Genomic DNA, 25,521 nt, shown 5'->3' on the forward strand with positions numbered 1-25,521 from the left:
AAATTTTTGTATTTACAAATAATAATTTTAATTATTATAATCATAAAATGTCTTATTCTGCAGCTTCGCTACCCGGGAGAAGGACGGCATGCTGCTGTACAACGGCCGCTTCAACCACGAGCACGATTACTTCGCACTGGAGATCGTCGGCGGGCAGGTGCAGTTGAATTTTTCGACGGGCGGCGAGCACACCATTGTCAGCCCCTACGTGGACGGCGGTGTCTCGGACGGCGAGTGGCACACCGTGGAAGTGCGATACCGGAATAAGGTCGGTTGCGAGTGCGTGTTTCGTGTTTTACATTTACCCTGCGCGATAGGCTTGTACAATGCCGTTGACAGTCAACTATAGCTACTGGTAAATCCTAAATACATCTACAGTATTTAACACCTATTTTTAGCATTTATTGTGCAAGTACAGTGTAGGCTTGAATGTGTTGAACGAATTGATTAACCGACGGTTCTACCTAAACATGCGAAAGTTTCTATTTCGGGCTAAAATGTGAATATCGAGCGATTTTGTTTTCATATTGATGTTTGAAGATGATATATCTTAGATAAGTTGGTATAATCTAGCTGTTCCAGAATCACGTTATAAGTTCGCAAACGTCCATTGCATAGCCTTCTTTCTCGCATTTGAATTTCGTAGAAGGGAATTAGGGCGGGATACAGTGGAGGAGGTTATTTTATAGTTCCGTAGTCTTATAGTATTACGGTGCAATATCATCATTCCGATGAGCATTATCGCTAAATTGCGCTCACTATATCGGGTTGACTCTGTACGATACAGGATTATATTACAAAGACATTTCACGTCTCCGCGGGGCATAAGATTTGCAGTTATTGGTGTTAGGGTTTTACTGCGTATAATTATGACGGTACAGATTGCGTACTTCAAATCGACCTTCTAACACTCCATCATTATACAGTTGAATAATATACAATCCAATAGTATATTCACATTGAAATAAACCCGAATAATTTCAGCTGACACTCGTCAAGGGTAATCGTCAACAACCGGTGCAGAATTCAAAAAAACATTGTTTTTAAAACACTCATATCATCGAGACATCGACAGACGGCTCTTTAAATCTCTACTGGTTGCTGACGATTACCCCTGACGAGTGTCTGCCGAAAATATTCGAGTTTATTTCGATGTTTAATACGAGATACAATTGCATATTGAAGGTCTGCGCGTTCATTGTTTTGCATTTTGGCTATTTTGAAGCTGGGAGCGCAGCCCCGTTGAGAATAGTAACCCGAATAATGATACGCGCCACGGTACGCCGGCAATGTATACCCGAATTATCCACGCTTCTGCTGGTAGCCGGACACAGTTACGCGCAGTTATGTTGTATTGCTATTTCTGGTGTTGCGTTCCGGTCGAACTGGAGCGATGTAGTTCGCAAGTTCCATGTTTCATCACGCTGGGCAAATATTCCTGACCCCGCATTTGAAAAAATAGCGGCCGTTTTATGCGTGAGCGTGTTGCTCGATCTGTTTTGTGCTGTTTTTACTTCCGCCGTCTAAATGGGTCGCTTTAGTCGAAATCTTTTGTCAATCTCGGCGTCGCGCGCACGCCAGAAGATTGTGTTTCGGCCCGACACTGGGCTTTATCCGATAATGAGGGAGATCAAATCGGTCGAGTGGTTTTGCGGGTTCTATCGTTGCCGAGTGCTGGCAGTTGTTGTAGATCCACGGATTTGATATTTGCGATGGGAATCTGGATTTCATTTTTGTATCCGAACCCTAAATCAATTTGGCGAATAGCCTATTTTTACACAAGTGGTTATGTTTTAGACTGCTATCACATACCATTTTTTAGGCGAAGACAAGATACTTTTATTCCTTGAGCGCTGTTAGTAGAAAGTACGTTTAGGGTATGCGTGCATCACGAATATGAGTGACATTGTAATGAAAATTGGGCGAAATAGCCACTGTGTCAGGGTTGCCGAATATAGTGAATATATATTCGAAAATTGCACCTGTAGCGTCATTTGTCATTTTGCGTTACGAGTTTGTCGCGATAATCAGGCCGGAATTTTGTTTCTTCCTTTCCGTAAACGCAGCGACGACTATGAAAGCGTCTTCTGTTAGAGGTTGCCTCGTAAACGTACGATTAGCACGAGCGAAAACGCTGAACCGAATCGGGATACAGCACAGGCGCGGGCGATGATGTGATCGCTGTTTTACCCCGTCTTTCCGCACCTCGCAAAACTCCAGGATCATAGTTTCTCGCCAGCCGCGTTTTTCTAACCCGGGGTGATAGTTGATGCTCGTAACGTTTGCGGTAATTACTTGGTCGTGCGTGTCTGATCTAACACTACACTGAACAGACTCTTTGAGAAACAGAACTTAGGTATGCAATTGAATAATATGTTTCTATCGAGATAAATCCAAATATTTTCGGCTGACAATCGTCAGCAACTAGTAAAGAATTGGAAAGAACATTGGATATCTGCAACTGTTTCAACGAATATGATGCCGACAGCATGAAATTTCGGAAAATCGTGGCGAACAGGCGGTTTAAGCTCAATATACCATTGTTGATGTGCAATTTTTGCGGATTGTTGATTGTTTTTTGTAATTCTCCACTAGTAGCTGACGATTACCCCTAACGAGTGTCAGCCGAACTTCTTTGGGTTTCTTTCAATATCAATATAGTATTCAATCGTTTATTGAAGTTTTGCTCACCAGCTCTGTACGCGACTCACGCTGATTTTCAACACGCCGCGCGTTTTCGTCGATGAAATATGTTTCTTGTCCGCGTTCGCAGCGTTGTCCATAATTTTAACACGCGAGCCGATCTTCCCAATCTGCTCGAATGAAATCATTTCGAGTAGTGCCGGAATTGCTGTCACCAAGTTAAGCGTGAGTATTGTATTGTCTACTCTGACCAACTATGTTGTTCGTACGCGAATGTCGAAAATGTTCGTTACTACGAAACGTAAACAGCCAACACTAGGGCGGGATCGTAATTGCACGTTATGTGCTGTTCGCACAAGCACGCATTTAGTTCTACTTGTACCAAACCGACGGGAAAACGCGGGTAGCTCGGTATAGCAACGCGCCTATTACGGTAATTGGGTTAGCGTGTATCCATTACCTGTTAATTAGTTTCAAGTGGCTCGCGTAAGGGCCGTTTGACAGTTTCTCAAATGATTTATTTTGGTACGCTTCGCCGCGTTTTTTGTGCGTGCCTTTCGGAGCCGGGACTTGACCTAAAATCCGCAAATCTGGCGCTCGTGTTGGCAGTCCTGCGTGTGAAAGAAGAAAACGGCGTTTGATGTACTAATTAGATCGAAACTAGCCAAGTCATCAACAAAAATCGTATCTTTTCTTGAACTACACGCAGTAAATATTCTGCTTTCGTTAAACGCGTATATGACAGGGCAAAATCGAGTAGGCGTACATGGGCGATTGAATTCTGAATCAAGTTTGAGAAGCCCACATTACGACACCATAAGAGTATAGATGATGTTGAAATTTTAAATATGCGGAATCTGTCACCAAGGGTCGACTGGCGTGATTTTCAAATTGTGACTTAATATACTATGATTGCGGATCCGTCGTTCGCTACAGCCTGGGCTTCCAGATATAAGCGTCCTCGCCGTACATTTGTGTGTGTTTGGCGTGCGATATCAAGCGTTTTATTCGGGATGTATTTAATAACAGCTATTTCCACTATACCTACCACGCAGGCTGTCGTAATATTGACGGGATAAGCTTCGTGAAGTCATAAAGAGCCCCGCGTATGCCGCGAAATAGTGTTTCTGCGGGCAGTGTTTGTTTTGCGTTAGTCATACTTTTTGATCGTTTTATCTTATAGCGAGATATTAAGGATGTAGTAAATTTTAGCGAGTTGATTTGCGGCTTCGCGCGTCGAAACGGTTCGTTAAGAGTCGTTGTGTCGGCGGCCGTGTTTGTTTACGGAATTTAGACGCTTTGAATTAGTCGGCGGTAGCGTGAAAATGTTTTCGAACGTATCGCTTACTCGGGTCATTTTCGGATTTACATCTCGCCGGCGCAGATGCTTTACGACCCAACAGTCGCGATTTTTTCCACTCGGACGACTCGAAACGTTATGGGGCGTGAAATGCTTTCGATTTTCACAGCTGCGAGTGTTTGCGCACTTTGCCGGAATTGGTGTCCGGTATTGCATTAGCGTGGCGTCGTGGTGAGCTCTGATTGTAAAACGGGATTTGATAGTATTTGGCTATACAAATCTGAACGCGTCTTTGAGACTGATAGCCATTAGCCGATTAATTGTTGTCCACAGTTAGGCCGGTGACATGGAATTATTGCGACGCGCATTGTTAAGTACGTTGATTCTGCCATCAATTTGGAATGTTTGATGCCATAAATGCCGGGTTGCGGAATCGAAAATGTCAACAAAACCTATTATTTCTTTATTAAGTCTGACCGGGCGGTGCTTTGGCTGTGTAGAGGTATTTGCATTTATAATTTGAACGAATACATGGTCATTTATTATAGCCGCGTATTACTTTAATAGTAAACAGACTGTTGACGCCGTAGTAATGATCCGAGATTCCATTACAATGTAGGCTACTTCACCTTTAGCACATTTTCGAAAGTTAATTCTAAATTAACGAACCTACATGATAAATGCTGCATTGCAAGTTGCGAAAACATTGTTTGTGCAATATTTTCGTAATGTCATGTCGGGCATCAATAATTCCAATTCGTGGTCATCATGCCATATTCAGATGCGCGTGCCGGGTTTACCGCATGGAAGGTTACATTCAGCGATCGACTGTTTCTCATTAAAATAGTTTACAGTTGACAGTAAGCTGTGCGTAAAATTTCAAATATTCCACCACAATTCCACTTGGCAACTATTCCCGTTAACTCGAGCGTAGTAAATGATTTCTTTCCCCATTTTGTAGGAATAGTTGGATTGATTTTGCGCGGCTGATATGTAACAGACATAAGTTACGGACACTTTCTCAACACCTATGTCAACAGGACGCAATTTTTCAAAATAATACCCCACCATTACAGGATTATCTCTTATTTATTTTCTTTTAATATTGAAGTTAATTGATGTTGAATCACGCTCTTGTCTGAATTCTAACTTCAATTGTGTACAGCAATTTATTTCGTACCAACACCTGACACGGGGAGACATAAAGTTCTGTATATTCGTGATCTTTCACTGGGTATGTGAAAAATGCGATCTTTTCATATATTATGCCGGTACGCATATTAGTTGAAATCTAGTTGAAAGAAACATTGTTACAGTTAAACACAAGGTGCACTCCATATTTTAATGCATATTGAGGCTTCATTTTGAAATACTAAGATTTGTCATTATTTTCCAGCCAAAAAGTGAAGTCCTCGGCAAGCATTACCCCGGCCCGTCCAATATCAAAATAGTGACTGTGACGGTTGACCCTGATAGCTGTGATCCCGCGATTCTGGATCGGTGGACCAAGAACCTCGGAAACTACACTTGCACGCAGAAAGCGGAACAGGGCGGTTCTAAAATGTAAGTATTTGCATGGTCAAATGGATCAAATCATAAATTATGTGAAACTTTAATCCTGCTCTATAGAGGGTGGGCAAAGTTGATACCGACAATAATGGATTTTAAATACTTGATGGTGTGACTGATATGTAATAGGCTATTCATTTTTGGAGAGATTCTTGTGCAGTAGCTTCTGTTACCATATTTTGTGACTGTCCATAAGCCAGGCTCTCAAAGCGATAAAGGAGCACGAATTCCCAAAAAGGGAGACATTGTCGATTCCCAAAAAGGAGGACAGATCCTCGTAAAGGAGGGCTGTCTCTAGTAAACCGAACATTGTTATGTCCATTTTTGGGAAATTTCGACTTTGATCATATAATTTGTATATGAACCAGTTTTGTCTTCAATTTACTTTGAAAATTCAGGTTCCTATGTCCACTTTGCTAGAAATTCACGCTACTTAAGACCTTTGGAACTCTGTTAAAACGAAAGATCTACGTCTAGATAGTGGTAGAAGACAAAAATTGAAAAATAAGAAAAGTGGACATAAGACAAGTTTGGTTTCCATAGCATTTGCAGACCTCGTTCTAAGCATTTGCAGTCTGGCATCCCGGGATGGACCTTTCATTTCCTCATCAGCTACCTTTGTGCCAGAGGTAGTGAACAATATAGCAGTACCTCGTAAGAGAATAGGCTCTGAATTTCTCTTATTTGTCGTCATCATTTCCACTCAACTACAGAACGAGAATTTATGAGAATTATTGTTTCGATGCTACTTTGAAAGCCTTTACAATATCGATTGGTCAGATCACAGTATAGGAAACGTGTAACACAACCCTATGGCATATATGTGAAGTCTTGCAACAAAATAAATATGGTCTATCTATGGAACAGTAACCAGATTATCTTAATGCGATGTCGAGCTGGGGTTCTATTCTATGTGGTCGCAAAAAGGCACCTATTTGAACTTCCTCATCTGTGATATGATAATTGGTGCCTGAAATCATTGCGTGTATCCTTTTCTCTGTTTTCATGTGCAAAGTGACTCTGCATTATTCTTGTAATCTCCAATTTCAGGTCTCTAGACTTGACCACGCCTTTGCTGGTCGGCGGTGTGCTCAACCTGCCCGAGCAGTACCAGGTCAAGTCCCGGCACTTTTCGGGCTGCATCCGCGATTTGTACCTGGACCGGGAAATGGTGGACATGTCCTTGTACGTGGCCAACTACGGATCCCAGCCGGGCTGCCAAGCCATGCGAGACCACTGTACTAACAACCCGTGCTCCCGCGGCATTTGTGAAAGCGTGTGGAACACCTACAAGTGCAACTGCGAACGTGATTACGGCGGTAGGAACTGCGAAAAGTTCCAGATCTCGCATCGGTTTGCGGGCTCAGGCTCTCTCAAGATGAGTTCTGTTGCTAATGCGCCCAGACCGGCTTCGTACCAGTGGAAGCATTCGGTCTCGTTCAGAACTACGCATGAAAATGGGATGATTCTTGATATGTATATCGGAAGAGATAATGATATCAAATTGAAGGTAACGGATCATAAGCGGGTCTGATATTCTCAAAAGCTCAAGACCGTATAATGAATTAGTCAAACTCCGTAAACAACGCAACTTTAAAGTTATTGAAACGTTAACTTCAAAAGTGTGAATTGCTAGAATGCTGATGTTCAAATGCAACTTGCAGTTTGGAAACTTCGTAAATCAAAATCTTGTCATATTTTAAAGCTGATATGCGGTGAAGCTCTCGCCATTACAGAGAATCGTGATGTTATACTACGTGTGTAGTGTATCACTTATACCAGGGGTCGCCAACTCAAAATGGGTCCCGGGCCACTTTTCAAATTTCGTAGCGGCCGCAGGCCGCATGAATTCAGTATCGATATCAAATAGGCAACCATGTTTTAAAACTCTACGTCATTGCAACGCTGTGCTACCTAACATAGGCGATGGGAATTGTGACCACATTAGAAATAATATTTTATTAAAGGAATACAAATACAACAAAAATCACTATCATCAATTTCATTTTATTTCGAACTCTGAGCTGTGCATGATACATGGAAACGTTACTAGCTGAAAGACCATCTCCACGTAAGCTTGATCTTATGGGGAAGCCCTGAGCCAGTGGTTCTCAAACTTTTTTTAGACACGCCCCCCTTACTGAAAAATTTCGCGCGCCCCGTATCGTCATATCACAAAATGAAACCAGAATGCTAGCAATCCCAACGGATAACTTGATGGCATGGAAGGTCATGACTGTTGGTTAGAGAAATGTATGATGTGAATTCCGAATTTCACACAGGGCAATAACCATGTATTTGAGGTAAATCGCGCCGAGCGCGAAAAATTTTTCAGTTGACCGCAGGTCCGCCCTTCTTCAGATTCTTTCACGCCCCTAGTTTGGGAACCACTGCCATAAGCCGTTTTCTTCGCGTCTCGGTTATGGCAGTGTTTAAGCCACTGCACGTCAAGACAATATATGCCCATTGCCCATGCTCATTCATATCATCTGATTCTCCCTCGATGGAATGCTGTTGCCATCACCAAAGCCGTTTTAGCTTGTGACGAATAGTGATGCTGGGCATATGAGAATAGCTTATTTTGAAACAACAACAAAAATAGATTGAGCCTGTAGTTTTCTTATGGTCTTCTTAAATGGTTTTCTTAGTTTTCTTCCGAAATCTCAAATCATGTCGCGGGCCGCAAAAGATGACCTCGCGGGCCGCATGCGGCCCGCGTGTTGGTGACCCCTGACTTATACCTAATTTACAATCCTTGTGGAAATTTTCATTTATGAAAGTGATTCAGCACTATTTGGCTACCGTATGTATTGCTCAAGCAGGTCTTTAATCCGTGGTTGCCTAGTTGTGATTTTTGTTTTGCAATGTCATCGCCCCAGCGATTCTAATTGCTGATAATAAGGACTGTGTGATTCGGTTCGAACACCTTGGGCATGATCGAGTTGATTTAGTTCTCCGAACCTTGGATTCTTAGGGTATGTTTTGCAATTTGACCGCTATATTCCGTGCCGTAGTTGTAGGATTAGATTGTCTGATTTATTGTGGTGCCATCCCTTAGATACACATATGTTCCGGTTTCAATTACATAGAATCAGGAAGTTTCGGGTTTCAAATCCAGGACTTACTTCCAATTTACACGTCTCAGGCTACATGATAATGATCTTGGTATGTGTGCAAAAACAATATCATGTAGAGAAGCTGACTTGGGTTGTGCGTTTCTGCATTATATCAATCTCTGTAGCGTGTTCGCATCTATGCCACCTGAGTTTGTAATCTTACATTAAACAGACAAGAACAGCTTTTTAATCTCCGTATATCAATTTCAGGTATTTTAAAGTCCAAATAAGACGCACATTGCTGACCAACAACTTTCTGAAAACTTAGTATTTTACCAGGCCAGACTATTTCATGATTGCTCTAATGAATTTGTGTGAGGGTTGACAACTGACATCAAGTTTTGGGTGGATTTGAATTCAATATTACGATCATATTCCATTGGAATTAAGCTGTACCAAATTATTCCTTACTACAATTCAATTTGTTTTTGTACTACTCCTATTCTCACAAGTACGCCTGTTGATATAAGCCATTGTTCTCTCACCCTTACCATGATAATAACATCTGCGAAATTTACTTTTAGTTACAAGACGGAAGACTTCTCTACCTTGTTCACTCCGGTAAACAACGAAAATATACAGGAGTAGACAAAGTCTTGAATGATGGGGCCTGGCACGATGTCACCGTCGAATGGATGAAAATCCGGGAAAAGCCGTATTTTTCCATCATTATCGATGAAGAACTAAGCAAGGTAACCCTGAAAATAGTATAATTTTGGTGAAATCGTGTGCTTCTTGTTAAGGAATGAGCAATCTTGTTCAAGTGCGTAGCTCAAATTGGGCAATTCCGTCTAATATCAGAGACATCTTGGCTAGGTTGTTTGACATCATCTACTTGTTTTGTTTATCTGATTGAACTCAATTTAATGGTCTAACACAGAGTCATGAAGTATACCCATCTCTATTGGTAATTTGATGGGATTACACAAAATCGCTACTGCGTGACTTATGGTTGGTGGAAATGGTGCCTGCATTCTTCCGCGGTGGCTATTACTTTCTTGCAAGCACGAGAAATAATGTTTACTGATTCCACACAGACCTTGCGACTTTAGAGGAAACCTTCAAAGGAATCTGCTGCGATACTTCTTGGATAGGCTATGCGTGTATAGCTGAGGCGGTGTACAATGTTGTAGTTGCAATGATATGAATCAAATACCGCAGTGAGAGTAAATTTTCACGTCAAGAGTAATATTTGAACAACGGCAATATATAGTTTCAATATTATATTTCCACCTTTGAAGCGTCAAGACCTCAGTTAGCCCTACCTCTGTGTTGAAATGCAGTTGAAGAACGCTACGAATATTCACGGGATGGCATATCTATCATGGTCTCAAAGCGCTACGAAATAGTTTTGCTGCAGAAACACCAACCATTTAGCTTTTTCATTGTGGTCGCAAAAAGGATGCCTATTTCAACGTTCATGTCATGATTACTATTATTGCTTCACGAAAGTTTATGTTCTTAGTTTTATTTGGTCGTAATTTTTTTTGTGATTAAGGTGTCATTTATGAGGGACTCTCTAATGCTGGTAAATGTTACAACTAGTGGCGGATCATGAGTAAATTTTGCTACATACAGCTGCGTGTCATGCTGCGTTGCAATCTATGTTGCTGTGCTATGTTTAGGGCCCTGTGTCCGCCAGCCCTCTAGAAGATTGGAATTCGGCTCATCGTTTCACCGGGGTCTATCTGGGCAACGTTCGTAACAGTCGCGCCGTCGGAGATGGTTTCGTCGGGTGTTTACGAGGACTGCGCTTGGAATCGAGTGGGGTTTCCGGAAGCTCCTGGAAAGAATCGGGGTCTAGCTGGGTCCGAACGCCGGCCAGCGCACGAATCACCAACGGTTGTAACGCACCTAATCCATGCAGTGGAGTGAATTGCCCACTAAATAGTGACTGCATCGCACTGTTTGACACATACCAATGCAAATGCCGTAATGGTTACGTAGGTGACAAATGCGTGAACGTCTGCACTTTGAACCCGTGCCGTAACAGTGGCGCCTGTGTCTTGGACCAAAATGAAATGTACGGTTATCGGTGTCGGTGCTCGGAGAAATATTACGGCTCTGCCTGCGAGAACGAATATCAGTTTCCGTGCATTAGCGGATGGTGGGCCGGAGAAGACCGTATCTGCACGCCGTGCAATTGCAGGGTGGACAAGAACTTCGACCACGACTGTGGGAGCCATGGGGGAAAATGCGTCTGCAAGGTATGCACCGTTTAAACTAGGGATTTGCATTACCTCTACTCCTAATATTTTCTTTACAGAACTCTGAAACTCTATCAACTTTGGTGATACGATTGTTGATATGCAGTGTTCTTTTCAATTCTCTACTAGTCGACCCCTGACGAGCGTCAGCCAAAATGATTCGAGTTTGTTTTGACATCATTAATCATACAGTTGTCTATCTATGACCCCGGCTCTAACTCTGACTTCAATATTCCCAGTGTCAATCTATTCAGAAAATGATGCATTTGTTATATTTTTATTTATTACTTTACAAAAATTATGCTCGCGGAAAGAAATAAGTTTGTGAAGGTTCGCCCACGTGAAAAAACTTGGTAACGTCTGTTACTGCAACGGTACTTGTTGGTAACATAGGAGAGCATTATAATAAAGTTCAGCTGCGACTTCTGCCAGTTGCCTATGTGTTTCGAAGAATGCAGACTCCAAACCGTGGCACAAAACATCTGTGACTCTGACTCCACCAAGAGAGAATGTAACAAAACTAAACCGACTAAACCATTCAGACTTGACAGCCCTTATGGAAATGTACGCTCTTTCTTATACGAGGAGTTGAATTTCTTATTTTTTAATTTAGTTTTTATTTCAATATTCATTTTTGCAGCGTTATCACTACTACAGTTCCGAGAAGGGCGCGTGCTTGCCGTGCGGATGCTACAGTGCCGGTTCCCTCAGCTTTGACTGCGAAGAAGAAACGGGGCAGTGCGAATGTAAATCCAGCGTGATCGGGAAGAAGTGCGATCAGTGCTCCAGTAATTTCGCAAAGGTTGGAATTCACTGAGTATTTATTGAAGTGTTGGGTGTGATCCTGGTAATTACTGACACCACTTTGTGAAAAGTAGTTCTGTGATCTGCTCATAGACAAATGAAAAAATCCATTCTTTGGCTTACTTCACACCATTGGCAACGCAATATATATATTTGGGGTCAAATTCAGATACTGGACGACGGATGCAACATCCATTACGGTTCATGCCCGCATGTAAACGCCGACAACGTCTGGTGGCGGCAGACTGAATTTGGCAAGACGGTGTTGGAGAAATGCCCGAAAGGCTCCGAAGGCCTCGCGCGACGCGACTGCATCAACGAACAAGAAGGCTGGCTGCTGCCGGACTTGTCAAACTGCACCAGCACTCCATACCATGACCTCAATAAGGACTTGAACATCTTGAAAGTTAAAAATAAATACTTTGAAGAGCACAGGTGGGAAATCACTTTCTGTCTACTGTCATTTTGATGGACGCTAGGACGATATTTCAGTGAAATGCGCGCTTGTGACCATGTTTGTGGTTGAATTTGATAATCACCTAGACAAAGGGATGTTATGATTTGTTGCATAGAATACAGCTTGAGAGATGGTATTAGCTTTGATTTTTTCACACGAGTTGAGCACAAATCGTTTTCATCAAGGTTCATAGGTGCTTCAATAGCCAATAATATCGATTATGTCTCAAACATGTGGATGTAATCAATCCGGCAACAATGAACTTAATTTTTTCTACAATTTCCACAGCAATATGCAGTAGATTTTGATTTGAATGCTGTCTTTTGTTCGATGTTACTGAATTTTATGGTGAAATCATTCGGCCAAAACAGTATTTTGTCCTGTGGTTGGGTCTTTTATAGTGGGCTAGTCTGGGCCGCTATTTCGAATTGAAGGCCATGTAATTGCCATTTTAGCTCCCACACTTAATGATTGTTACATCATTCTACTTGTAACGGGGATATAGGAAATAATTAATCACAACCGGTTACATATTGGATACGTCTGCATTGTCAACATGTCCGTCATCGTCCGAAATATCACTTTCGTCTGGTTACCTCATTTGCGGCGATGCGTGCTGATTTATCTGACTTTGTATTTGGAAGCCAGTTTTTCCATGCATAGGTTATTATTTGGCCAATCATATGAAGTTGCATTATAATCAGAGCACAACCGATATTGTATATAGATTGTTTATAGTACTCTGACTCTCTCTCAGATATGTTGTTTTTACCTTTAATGGTTGATACCGATATTTCGTTCACAGTGTGTGATATCAAGTCGATATTATCGGTGGACCGGTATAATATAACCCTATAACTCTAATTATTATTATGTGTGGACTGGCAATTATTGATATTTTTGTGATTTTTCAGAGTTCGCATGTCGATGGACGTGGTGACGCGGCTTTACGCGGCCTCCAATTCCACCGACGACTTGCACGAGGGCGATATCAGAATGTCGTACGATTTGATCGTGACAATCTTGAAGTCGCAGATATCGCTCTCCGGATTCGACCTCACCGCTTCCAGGAGAAAGGATTTCAACAGTAAGTGTCGTTGTGTGGCTTGACAAAATGCTGCCTCATAATTATGTTGTATTAACTGGTATGCCTAAGTGTTCAGTAACAATGTGCTTTGACTTTTTCCAGTACAGTACTCAAAAAGATGTTTATAACTTTCACAGTCACTCTGGTGCAGTAGTTCATGACTCTTACTAACCTAGTGAACCCTTGTGATAATGTTCGAAATTCTGGTTCAGCAAACCCAGGTTAAGAACCACTGCTCTAGCGGCTTGTTTGTGTGCCCTTTTCTGCCATTTTTTGCGAGTTATTTGATGGTAGCAGTCCATCAGTCATTCTGTTGCATGGTAGAAGATTTTGGAAAATGTTGAACAAAATTGCATGAACAAAATCTTAAAATTGATTTCGGATTCACCTGTTTCAGTTTGGCAAAACCCGAAGTGATACCAACTTTTTCTTTATAGAGGTGTATAACTGGCATATTCTCTTTCTGGCCATATAAAAGGAATATAGGCCTGTTTAAAGTTTCTGCATCATACATGCTGATATGGCTTCATATAAATACTTGAGCACTCGACCCAACTTAAATACTTGAATCACCCCGGTACTTGATTTTACCCAGCGCTACCTCTAATAGTCGACTCGAAATTAGGCACTGAATGTTCATATAATGCCTGTGCAGTGTGCATCATACGCAATGTCGTGTGTGTTTACAGAATATTTGATCGACTCTACGTCGCACGCGTTAGCGGACAACAACTTGATCAAATGGAAATCGATACAAAACGATTGGAAATACCGCATGAATTCCGCTCGGCTCGTGGAAAGCTACGAAGGGTATCTGGACGCGATGACGCGAAGCATGCGGGTTATCTTGGTTGACTCGGTTTGGGAAGATGCGCGGAATATGGATATGCGTGTGGCATCAATTTCCAACAAGGAAGACGTCGTGTTGAATATGGGTTCGTGTTGGCGATTCATAGAACAGCAGTAGTCTTACTTGCAGTATCTGGACATGCTGAACATTTTCTAGTTGCCAAGCTCTGTCGTAGGCCAGCGGTAAGCCCCTTGCGGCACAGAGTGATTCACTATCGCTCACGTCGAAATCAATTTCTCTTGTTTCTGCACTTCTGCAATGTCAAATCTCTTTATGCAGATGGCAACGATCACGGCGTGGTGGTGAAGATGCATGCCGTCGAAGAATCTGAAAAAAACAAGCAACAGGAAAACGGCACGATCGGCGTTATCGAATATGCGACCATCGGCAAATTGCTGCCTTTGTCTTACCACGACAGCAGACTGGACATGAAGAGACCTTTGAAGTGCGTGCGGTTTTTGCGGAATAGTTTTATACCCATCTTTTCTACCGAGACGATTTGTGTGTCAATTATCGCGAATCAACCTCCATGGTGTAGTGCTCAAGTCATTTTTGATTGAATATCTTTAACTTGTAAGCCTATGCCCGATAGGGTTGTTCAAAAATAACTGTTATTTCCAGATTCCAGGGATTCTCCAATTGAATGGTCAGGTTGTCAACAAAACGCTGCACACCAAATTTGGCTCGATTGCAACTGGTAGATGTGATCGCACAGGAGTTTGAAAATTTTGAATTGATGATGAAAATGTTTCAAAATTTCTTTTATAATTTTGCTGTCAACTCCTTGAAATTGTTTAGTTGTCTAAAAGAACAATGCTTAACAGTTTTTGGTCACTTCCAACCAGTAGAAGCGAAGTGATTGTAGTTGGCAATTTTGGATTCACAAAATAACAAAAATAGGTGGGTAATCCAGAATTATGAATGAAAAACTCGAATAACTTCTACGGATTGGAATTGCGTCGAATTCGTTCTGCATCGTTTTTGTCAACACTAAACAATTTCACGGGGTTGACAGTGAAATAGGAAGAGAAAAATTGTGATTTTTTTCATAATAAATTTAAAATTTTCAAACTCATGCGTTCACAATTGGTGTCGAACCAAATTTGGTGAGCAGCGTTTATGTACGCAACCTAACAATCTATTCACTGAATCCTCGATATCCGGAAAAATAAGTTATTTTTGAACAACCCTAATGCGGTTACACATGGCACAATTTAAAATCTGTTGATAAAAATTTGGCTGGATGAGAATGCCGGTGACGGGGTTAGAATGGGCGAGTGGGTAAGGGTTAGATTAGATTAGGTTCAGAGATGGATCAAGTTACGGCTAGAATTTGGTTCAAAGGGTTAGGGGTTCAGGGGTTGGACTCAATTGATTCAAATGTCTATTGTCAATGTGTTGCTCAAACCGTCGGCCAAATCAACTTTTCATTTTGATCGTAAATATGCCTTCTTTTGTTTCAGGGGATTCGTTAACAGTTACGTGGTGAGTGTGGCAGTGCACGACAGGCCAAGCCGAGCCAGACCCGGCCGCAATCTCATTTCATTGACGTTTCCGCTTCTGCGGAACAGCGGGAACAGCCCGCAGTGCGTGTTTTGGAATTTTACAAACAGGTGATTTTAAAGACCCTATTAGCTAGCCAAAAGGACGAAGTGTTATCACTATCTAATTGCTGGATTTCCTGAAAATTCTACATGAGAACGAAACGATATATAGACATGAACTATGATTTGATAATAATTGAACTTGATTTTTGTCGTAATTCTTATTAATTCTGAATTTAATCCGATTTCCGGCTTTTTTCTCAGTAATTCTAATTCAAATCTAATTTGCAAAATAATGTGTAGCCAAAATTCCAATCTAATTTGGAAGAAAATTTTCAGCTATAATTCTATTTGTAATCTAATTTGGAAAACTGTGTAGCTATAGTTCTAATCAAAATCGAATTTGGAAGGAAATGTGAAGCTCTAATTCTAATTGTAATGCAATTTGAAAAACTAGCTATAATTCTAATTCTAATTTAATGCTACGGGAGAACTGTATAGTCCGAAACCATCCAAGCTTGGTGTCCAATTTCAAATTTTTTGCTCAGTAATTCTAATTCTAATCTAATTTGAGGAATAATGTGTAGCTATAATTACAATGTAATTTGAAATAAATGTATAGCTATAATGCTTATTCTAATCTTGCATGAAAAATTATGTAGCTATAATTCTAATTCTAATTCAATTTGGAAAAATCTAAGTATAATTTTAATTCTAATCTGAATTGGATAAACTGAAAGTTTTCTAGTTCTACCACAGTGCTGTGTTCCACAGATCGGACACTCCGTACGGGGGCTGGTCGCAGAAAGGATGCGAACGGGACTTCGCCAACAAGACCCACGTCACCTGCACGTGCTCGCATTTGACCACGTTCGCAGTACTGGCGGATGAAGAAGTGGTCAGGTATGACGTGTGATATTCATCTTCATTATCCAGGGTGTGATCAGACCAGTCGACTGGTGCAGACTGCCTATCTAGCTACTGGACGGACAACCAACTACTAGTTGTTTGACTAGTTCCAGTTCTAGTTGCACACCTAAAAATTGTTTTGTGATGTTCTCTCAGCCGTTGCTATCTCAAAGTCATCGCTACTAAGAGTGGTATTGCCAGGGGGGGGGTCGCAACCCCGCCCATTTCCATAAAATATACATGAATTAGTAGCTTCTGAATAGAATCAGTTTACTTGTGATTTAGTTAGTTGGGGATTTTTTAAAGGTATTTAGTTCTAGTTCAAGTTCTGAATAGTGAGTAGTTCTAGTTTGGTTCTAGATGCACATTTTGAAAATCCAGTAGTTTGTCCAAGTGTGCAGTTGGTTCTACCCAGGTTATTCTTTTCATATGCGAATGTTTTTGGTCTCCGACAGACATGGTCAAAATAGTCATTCGTGACGATGAATTAGAATGCAATGAATTTCTACTCAATTACATGTAGAAGTAGTAATTTCCACACTACTTTGAGTGTGAGTAGATCATGACATGCCTGAGAATTTTAATATGTGGTTCTGAGCAGATTTCATACCATGAACAGATATGTACATGTAGACATTTCAAAACCCACATTTTTGGCGTGATAGACTTGAAATGAGGGGAAAAAGGGAATCTCGTTAATCCATTCATGCTCGTCACTAATTAGATGACGAGGCATTTGGCTACATTAAGAGAGTCATAGTTACTCCCGCCGCCATTTCACGATCGTCATTTGAATCACACGCACCTTATCACCGTTTACCAGCGTGTTGAATGAACTGCCCGTGAAGATCGTGCTTTACGGCAGCGTAGCCATCATCATCATTTGCATCTTGGTCTGCATCGGATGCACGCTGTTCTTGCAAGACGTCACCTCCAACCATTCGAAAATCCATTGCAACTTTGGCGTTTCCGTGCTGGTTTCGGAGCTGTTCTTTTCGTGCGGAATCATGGTGATTATGGGCTTTCTGAACCTTGTGTTTGGTTTGTTGTGGAAGTTGTTATCTGAAACAAAAACTTGATATTGGTAATTTATTCGCTTAAAGCTTTCCGACGGACTCTCATCAGTATCGAAAATCGTAACATCTTATCACTGGCATTTGCTACCAATCAGAGTCCGTCGAATACCTTTTGCCGAATAAATGTACAACACCGGTGTCAAGTAATTGTTGCATGTAACCTCATTCTGAAGTTTTGTACCCCAAGTGGTTTGTTCCTATTAAAACCTTCCTGTGTCGCAGGCCACCGCGAATGCGTACGCTTGCATGGCGTCGGCGATATTCATTCACTTTTTCTTCATGACCACGTTGGCTTGGGTGTTTGTCGAGGGTCTGCACCTGTATCGGATGCTTACAGAAAAGCGTGACGTCGACCGTGGCAATATGAGGTGAGCTTGACACTGAATATTAATACGCTCTTGGCACCGAGGGCTTTTTATCCACGAGAAATACAGTTTCGATGGTTTATTCCCACTGTGGAGCCCTAAAACCAGACATGGACAACTAGAAAATTCCAAGCTTTTACAAATTAGATTGGAACTAGAACTGTAGCTACGCATGTTTTTCAAATTAGACTAGAATTAGAATTATAGCTACACAGATTTTCCCAAATCAGATTAGAATTAGAATTGCTGAATTTGCGAAAACGCAATGTATTACATGAGTAATGTTTTAGACATTTTTTGAGATTTGTGGTTTACTGAAGGCTTAACGGTTAGCATAAGAATGTGCCAGGGTAGGCGAGATAAATAAGCACTGTGTTAAATACTAATGTTTGACTTAGGTTGTATAAAATTATTTTGTTAACACGTATTTGCCAAACGGTATGCAAATGTTACTGGTGGCTATGCTCCACGTATCACGTGGTAGCGTGGTTGTGTTTATTTTTGTTGGGTTTGATTCCGATAATAATAGATTGTAATATTTTCGTTAAGAATGTACTATCTCATCGGCTGGGGTGTGCCTGGCATCATCACTGCGCTGTCGGTGGGTCTGGACGCGAAAGGTTTCGGAAACGCAAATTTCTGTTGGATTCGAACTGATCATCTCCTGGTGTGGAGCTTTGCCGGTGAGTTCCAGTTATATCAGTAGATCTTAACATTTCCCCGTTCACAGTTCACACCCCTTTAAAATCACTAACTGCTTCTTAAACCCCTTATAGAATGCCACAAATATGACTAACGCAGAAAGAACCACTGCTTCTTATGTAAATCAAGTGGAAAATTATGCTTCACACTGATAAGTAGTCACAAAAGGCCGCAATACAGGAATGGCCTCTTCAGTTAGTTCTGGATAGTGTGTTTGTCCTCAACCAGTTTGTTTACAACCAGTGTTGTTTACTATCTCTCGAAAGCAAATTATTCCAACTGTTACATGCTGCACAAGATAAGGTCAACTAGAAACCGGGGTCGAATTAACTCGAAATTCTTTCCGAACTGTGTCGTGGTTGTTCAAAGGAATACTACTTCCACTCCATGGAAACTACTTTTTACCTTTGGAATTTCTTAAGTAGGAAGTACTTTTGGTATGTGTTCATATGCATGAAATTGTCATAACAACCGAACGAGATAGCCCCCCCCACCCCCGCCCCCCGTATCGCGGTAGCTCAATACATTTTCAAGAATTTCACTTATTTCTAGTGTGATTAGTCATATTACGTTACACCTGTAATGAAGCAGATATTTTTGGCGTTAGTTCTATCTAAGAAGTATTCTTGATTACTTTGTTCATGTCTGTATTTATATTTTATTATTTCAAACACTGTAGCTCTTTGCGGTTCATTGTGTGAGTTACTTGGTCCATCGTATTATGACTGCGGTCCCATTGTGAATTTCAGTAATAAAAATCACAATGAAACCTGATGAATTTTCAGGTCCACTTCTGTTTTGTACGATCGTTTATCTGGTGATATTCGTTCTGTCTCTGGGCAAATACTGCGCCTCCAAGCTGCCCGATGCCAAACTCTGCGACATGAGATCGAAATTGCGATCGTCCTTTATCTTGCTGCCAAACGTGTGCGCGCTGTGGGGAATGGCGCTGTTCGCGGTCAACGAAAACAAATCCGAGTATTACTACATTTTCTCCATCATCAATATCACTCTGGTAAGTCGATTTGTTGCATCCGTTACATCTGGTTTGTCTTTTGTGAAGTGAAATTTGTGTATGCTATGCATCATTCATTGTGAATAATGCTGGTCAGAAATATGGTTTATGAGTCCCAATCCAACATCATAACGTCGAGCCAACTCTGATGTCGTCGGTATATCCTATTTTCGGACGATATCAAATGCACATTTCCACTATAACTTTTAACTAGTGACTATAATTCGAAAAAGAGTTCTGGCATTTACATTTTTTATTCGCAAAACCCCAGCTGAGTAGGGAACTCATTCTTCCAGTGCAACGATTGTAGTACGGCAATTGCAACTATTCAACATTTTCACCAAGCTGTCCTCGTAAATCGGTTTGTCAGTACTGAAGTCTGATTGGGTGCCGTTGTTGAAGGGGCTGATAAATACAAATCAGATTCGGCTGATACTGATATGTCTATATAGACAGCTCCCAATTTCCAGCAAAATCTCAATTGGACTTGGATACACAATTGTGGCAACTACAACAAGCGCTCAATTATGAATGAAAAGTTCAGAACTCCATTTGGCACTATACTTCTCATGCTTATCAAATTTAACTGCCTACATTTCCTGAGTGAAACATAATCCATACTAGAACCAGATTTATCGCTGTCCAGATGCAGCCTTTCTAGCTGCCGCATAAGCTAGATTCCCTATCTTTTGAATTCTGGCGGAATGTATCCAGGTTATCGGTGAAGTATCTAGATATTAGTTTTATCAGTTGGCTCAAAATGATATCGACATGGCTTCCATCCATACCATACTCATTGAAGCCAGCAAAAGACTATATTTTGTTATGGTAACACTTTTCAGTTTCGTGACAAAAGTTTACTATTCCAAATCATCAATTGCCTATTCTATCTTGCAGGGAATACTTCTGCTTCTTCTCCATTGCGTATTCAACAAGGAAGTTCGAAGCGCGATTCGATCTGTCAAAGAGCGAAGGTGGCAGAAAGCAGAACTCACCATAACCAAGCAACATTTATTAAAATCGGTCAGTATGGAGCTATTTCATCATTGATTTGCGCGGGTTTCTTTTAGATTTTTGTTGAATTATGATGTTTCAATGATATTATTTTATGGAGGTATTTGAAATCTTTGGTTTCATCAATACATATCCAGGCCCGTTCTAACCCAGATTGAAATCGATTACGGTCAATTTTAGTCCAGTGTTGATCTGTGATCTGTGATGTGAGCCACACAGAGGTGGTTAGTAACAAAAAACTTTACTCGTTTGGAACAGCCCAATTACACTACTTACTCAAGTGGTTTTGTTTTTAGACTGCATCCAGTTCTACTAAACGTTTTTTAGGCAATAATACTTACCGTCCGGACTAGAGATGTTTAAACTAGAAAGTAGTTTTGGGATATGGATATGCATGAAATTGTCATGACGTTGACAAGATTGATGTTGTGTCACTGTCGCTAAATATGTTTTCAAAAATTGGAGCCATTTGTAGCATTATTCATTTTGCGTTATTCGGGTAAACGCATCCTGTAATTTCACAAGTTTAGTCGCATTTCTGTGTGCTTACCGCCTACATACCGGCGTGGTCTATTAATTATTTTCTGCTCTATTCACAGTCGTTCTCCGCCACTCCTGATACGAGCGGTCCGCGCCGCGTCAACATGGGCACAAGCGCCTCGTCCACGAGCACCAATCACACGCCTTCCAGAAAAATTCATCAGGTTCCGGCGTTTTTTCTGTTTTTATGTTGTTTCGTCTCGATAGTCTGATATAAGTCACGAACCGCTTGATGTCAGAAGTAAAGTTTCGACTTTCGGGTGTCACTTGCGTCACCCCCCCCCCCCCCCCCCCCCCTTGGTAGCGGGCAATTTGATGACTAAAAATGTATCTGCTAACTAAAAATCGTTCAGCACATCAAACTCAACCATATCTCTGCTATTCCATGCCTAAAATAAGATAATTGATAACTAGACAAGACATTGTAGTCTTAGTCCCACTATATCCTGTTTTATAGATTTGTGTAGCGATAGGCTACATTTTTGAAACTAATATCTTTGTCATAGAATTCCACTCTGTTTCACGACGCTGCTTTGTCGGACGAATCGGAATCGGACGACTCGGAAAGCTCGATCGGATCTCTTGCTTCGACTCATTCGTCAGACGAGGAGGTCGACAGCAAGCCCATGTACCTGAACGTGAACAACAGCAACAGCTGGCAGTACAGGAACGGGCACTTGCCGCTCAGGAGGCCGCCCAACGGAGGCCTGGTCGTGCACAGCACACCAAAAGGTGAGCATTTCTTGGGTTGAAATGACTCGGGTCAGAATGAAGTCACCATTTTTCGTAAACTTCAATTGAGTCATTTGCAATGTTTAAGACTACTCGAGCAGCATTGTGTATTGGGATGACTTGTATTTGAGTCACTACCCATGACGAGTCTAGTCCATCAGTACAGATACTTGAAAGATAGACCCAGAAGCTGTCTTTTATCTGGTTCAATAAACATGTTAGGAATTAAAAAATGAGTATATTATGAATGCAAGACCTTCGATATTACCCAGTAGTTTCCAAAAAGCGAGTTCAACCTGACTTGAGAACTGCGGCTTACACTCGGTCTCTAGTCTCGACACTAGGATTCGGACTCGACCCTTTGCTCACTGACTTTGACTCGGAGTTGACTCGGTAGTGAATTGAAGATGTCTCGACTCGAGTAAAATCTATAAAAGTGTAATAGACTTGTGAGTAGGAACCTTGTGACTTGGTTACAACCCTGCATCATAATAGTATGAATGGTGTGAGAAATCGAAATGTTGACCTTTTTTGCGACCGTAAAGAGTATATAGTACCAGTTCTACATCGCATTAAACATGATTTGCCACCATACTTATTTCATCGCCCTTTGTGACAATGCTGTGATACAAACGATGGAGGTTCAAAAGTTCGTTTAAAAATCGCCCGAACCTTTTCCGCAGATCCAAACGACGACGAGCAATCGAGCTCGTTCACTAACGGCACGCCGAGCCGTAGCGATATTTTCGTGACTTCTCTTCCCACCGTGTCTGAATCCAATTTGGAAGAGGAAGAGGAGGAGGAGCACGTGGAAGAGCCTCACTACCTGGCCATTAACAGCACGAGAAAGGGCGACAAGAAAAGGAAGGAAGAGAATATCGAACTGCTGCCAGTGCAAGACTCGGATTCGTTACCGCGGAAAGGTTCCGTTTTCCTTGTGTCCCGTCCCTTCTGTAAATTTGTCACTGTGGAATTTGGATAATATATTCATGGTAAAATAAACCCGGATATTCGTCACTGACACTCATCAGGGATAATCGTTAGGCGAAAATATTTGGGTTCATTTCAAAATGAATACATTGTTCAATTTTATATTGAAGTTTTGTACCTCCCAAGAAGCTCTTCAAATGCTCTGGGGTTTATTTGTTGTCACGTCGTTCACGTATTCAATTGATGACCGCTTGGGACACTTCTGCGAATGTGGTGCGGTGATGGACGAACCCGAAAATTCAAAATTCTAGTGAAGCTGCTAGGATTTGTATCTAAATCCTGGATTTGTCACAGTTGCTCTGTTTGTAGCTGGCCTCGAAAAAGAAGATTCCGTGTCCGATTCACACAAGTTCAAAAATTCCAATGCGTCAAATAGGATTACGCTCAAACCAAAAGCCACTAAAATAATATTATATATTGATTGAAGACAGTCTTGGGGGTACAAAACTTCAATACGCAGTTGAATAATACACTCATATTGAATATAATAAAGCAAAGGGTAATCGTTGGTAATTAGTAGTTACACTACTACTACAACTACGATGTTCTTTTGAATTCTCTACTAGTAGCTGGCTTTTGCTCTTGACGAGTGTCAACTGAACATTTTCGGGTTTGTTTCAAAATCTATATTATATTCTATTGTATGTGTATTATATGTATTATATCTGTGAAAATCCCAACGACGGGGGCTGAAATGTAGTAGTAGTGACTTGTATGCTAACGCCGAGCCAACAATGGATCGGACACGCTGCCAATGGCCAAAATTCAAAGAGCGTAAGTTGCTTGCAATTTTGGTCTCATGGTGTACTGTCGATGCCAATGCAATAGTTATTCATGATTTGAAGCCTAGCACCCCCACCACCGTCAGGTGACATTACATATTCAAATTGTTACATTTCAGGCATTTTAAAAAACGGACGAAAAGTAAAGCCTCCGACGCCGGTCAGGTCAGACAGTCTGCTCAGAAAACCGTCGCCAGTAAACAGCAACGGTGTCGACACCGACGAAACAGGTAACTTGGATTGCAGAAACATTCACATTCGAAAATAACTGCTTTTAAAATTTCACATAAGACCACGTGAAATTGTTATGTTGCCGAAAAAACGTTGGCGAACAAATTTGACTTAATTCCAGTAGAAGCGAAGTTATTTGAGTGGAAAATGTTGGATTCAATGGAGAAAAATATTCATTTAGGACGTCACGAAATTGTTACGCTGCACAACAACTTATATACGGCTCAACTCTAATTCGTAGAAGCGAAATTATTAGAGTAGAAAGTGCTTTATTTTCGGTGATAAAGCTATCTACGACTATGCCAGAAATTTCTGCTCGGTATTTGAGAATGAGAAGAAAATCTTGTTTTTATATCGTAATATTTATTATTTCGTGGAATCAAGAGACATTGTCTTATATTTGAAATGAATTTGACACCGATTCACTCGGAAGAAGTAAATTCTAACAAAGGGAAAGTCGAGGCATTGTCATTGTGCACAACCTAATTGGATATATTGATGACACCCGAGGAACCTGTGTTCCCGCATTGCTTACTAACGATTCCAATCTATACTTACAGCATTAACGCAAAAGTCCGACCTGATGGAGAAGGTGGCAGTGCTGCAAAGCACGTCCGTTCCTAGTGCGTACGATCAGTTACTCTGAATGGAAAGTTGGTATGAGTGGGATTGCCAAGCCACCGAAACGCCAAGGATTACACGCCGAAATGCAACGGATTGAAGCGTTGAGCTTGATCGAACGAATTGATATCAGTTGTAGGGCCTGGTCGATTATCGCACCGATATCATACTTTGAAAGAAATATCGGTATCGGTTATTTGAGGTAAAGAATATCGGCAGGCTCTAATCGTGTGTTGAAACAATGAGATGTTTTTTTATCGCTCGGTACAGATATTTTTATTCCCTTTTCTATCGGTTTTTATATTTTTATTCATGTCATCATATCGCGGCCAGCTTCTGCCCGCTAACCAGACAGTCGTTGACGTGCGCCGACAATGATTTTTGTTGATCGCTGCTGTTTTCCTGTGCGGTATCGATTGTGGCGAATTTGCACATACTACACTGTGACCGTGCCGTTTGGACAATCGAATGCTCGGATTTCGCAGATCATTAACTCTCAAATTGTGTTGATCAAATTATTACGGACCTTACTCTGACATGCAGGTTTTACGGGTCGCTTTTCAACTCAATTCATAAACATCATCTTTACTTTTGTATGAGCATTTTTCCAACTGATAGCTCGCAATTGATTGTTTTAACGCAAAACGAATTGGCGCTAAATCACTTCACGCACTGATTCCGACACGGTTAGCCATCCTGGAAAACGCATTTTGCTCATTTCAACTCATCTTTTTATTCGAAACATTTACTCCACTCTTTCGTGAATTTATTTTAAGTCGCTATCCGTGAATATGCGGAGCCGACTTATCGATTCATTCCGTTTTTGTCTTTTTGTGTACGAAATGTCATGTGTTGTGGGGCGGGGCTCGTTATCATGGTTACATTCCCGCCTTTACGCTTTACTGTAAGCTATTGCTTGTTATACGATCATGTCTTCTTTTATAATAAAACTACTGACGATTCTATG

The 25,521-nt window shown here is 41.2% G+C and overlaps 1 protein-coding gene and 1 long non-coding RNA gene across 2 annotated transcripts in view; one reads left to right on the top strand and one right to left on the bottom strand.

The window, feature by feature from the left end:
* Positions 1-25,519, top strand: part of LOC145456532 (cadherin EGF LAG seven-pass G-type receptor 2-like) — a 54,099-nt gene extending 28,580 nt beyond the window's left edge. Inside the window, exons 11-32 of the mRNA XM_080334670.1 lie at positions 64-268; positions 5,340-5,506; positions 6,563-7,022; positions 9,153-9,320; positions 10,254-10,835; positions 11,476-11,637; positions 11,809-12,074; positions 13,011-13,183; positions 13,873-14,118; positions 14,313-14,478; positions 15,497-15,646; positions 16,352-16,480; positions 17,310-17,496; positions 17,785-17,930; positions 18,477-18,610; positions 19,415-19,644; positions 20,542-20,667; positions 21,258-21,362; positions 21,705-21,930; positions 22,614-22,853; positions 23,822-23,932; positions 24,494-25,519. Coding sequence (XP_080190796.1) covers positions 64-268; positions 5,340-5,506; positions 6,563-7,022; positions 9,153-9,320; positions 10,254-10,835; positions 11,476-11,637; positions 11,809-12,074; positions 13,011-13,183; positions 13,873-14,118; positions 14,313-14,478; positions 15,497-15,646; positions 16,352-16,480; positions 17,310-17,496; positions 17,785-17,930; positions 18,477-18,610; positions 19,415-19,644; positions 20,542-20,667; positions 21,258-21,362; positions 21,705-21,930; positions 22,614-22,853; positions 23,822-23,932; positions 24,494-24,579 — 4,465 coding nt within the window. The 3' untranslated portion in view covers positions 24,580-25,519. The remainder of the gene's footprint in view (positions 1-63; positions 269-5,339; positions 5,507-6,562; positions 7,023-9,152; positions 9,321-10,253; positions 10,836-11,475; positions 11,638-11,808; positions 12,075-13,010; positions 13,184-13,872; positions 14,119-14,312; positions 14,479-15,496; positions 15,647-16,351; positions 16,481-17,309; positions 17,497-17,784; positions 17,931-18,476; positions 18,611-19,414; positions 19,645-20,541; positions 20,668-21,257; positions 21,363-21,704; positions 21,931-22,613; positions 22,854-23,821; positions 23,933-24,493) is intronic.
* The window catches only part of LOC145456561 (uncharacterized), a 390,319-nt gene that overhangs the window by 44,982 nt on the left and 319,816 nt on the right, over positions 1-25,521 (bottom strand). The gene's annotated exons all lie outside the window — the stretch shown is intronic.

The sequence above is a fragment of the Botryllus schlosseri genome, chromosome 14 (genome assembly GCF_051294905.1).
Source record: "Botryllus schlosseri isolate E-star chromosome 14, Bs_hap1, whole genome shotgun sequence".
Lineage (NCBI taxonomy): Eukaryota > Metazoa > Chordata > Ascidiacea > Stolidobranchia > Styelidae > Botryllus > Botryllus schlosseri.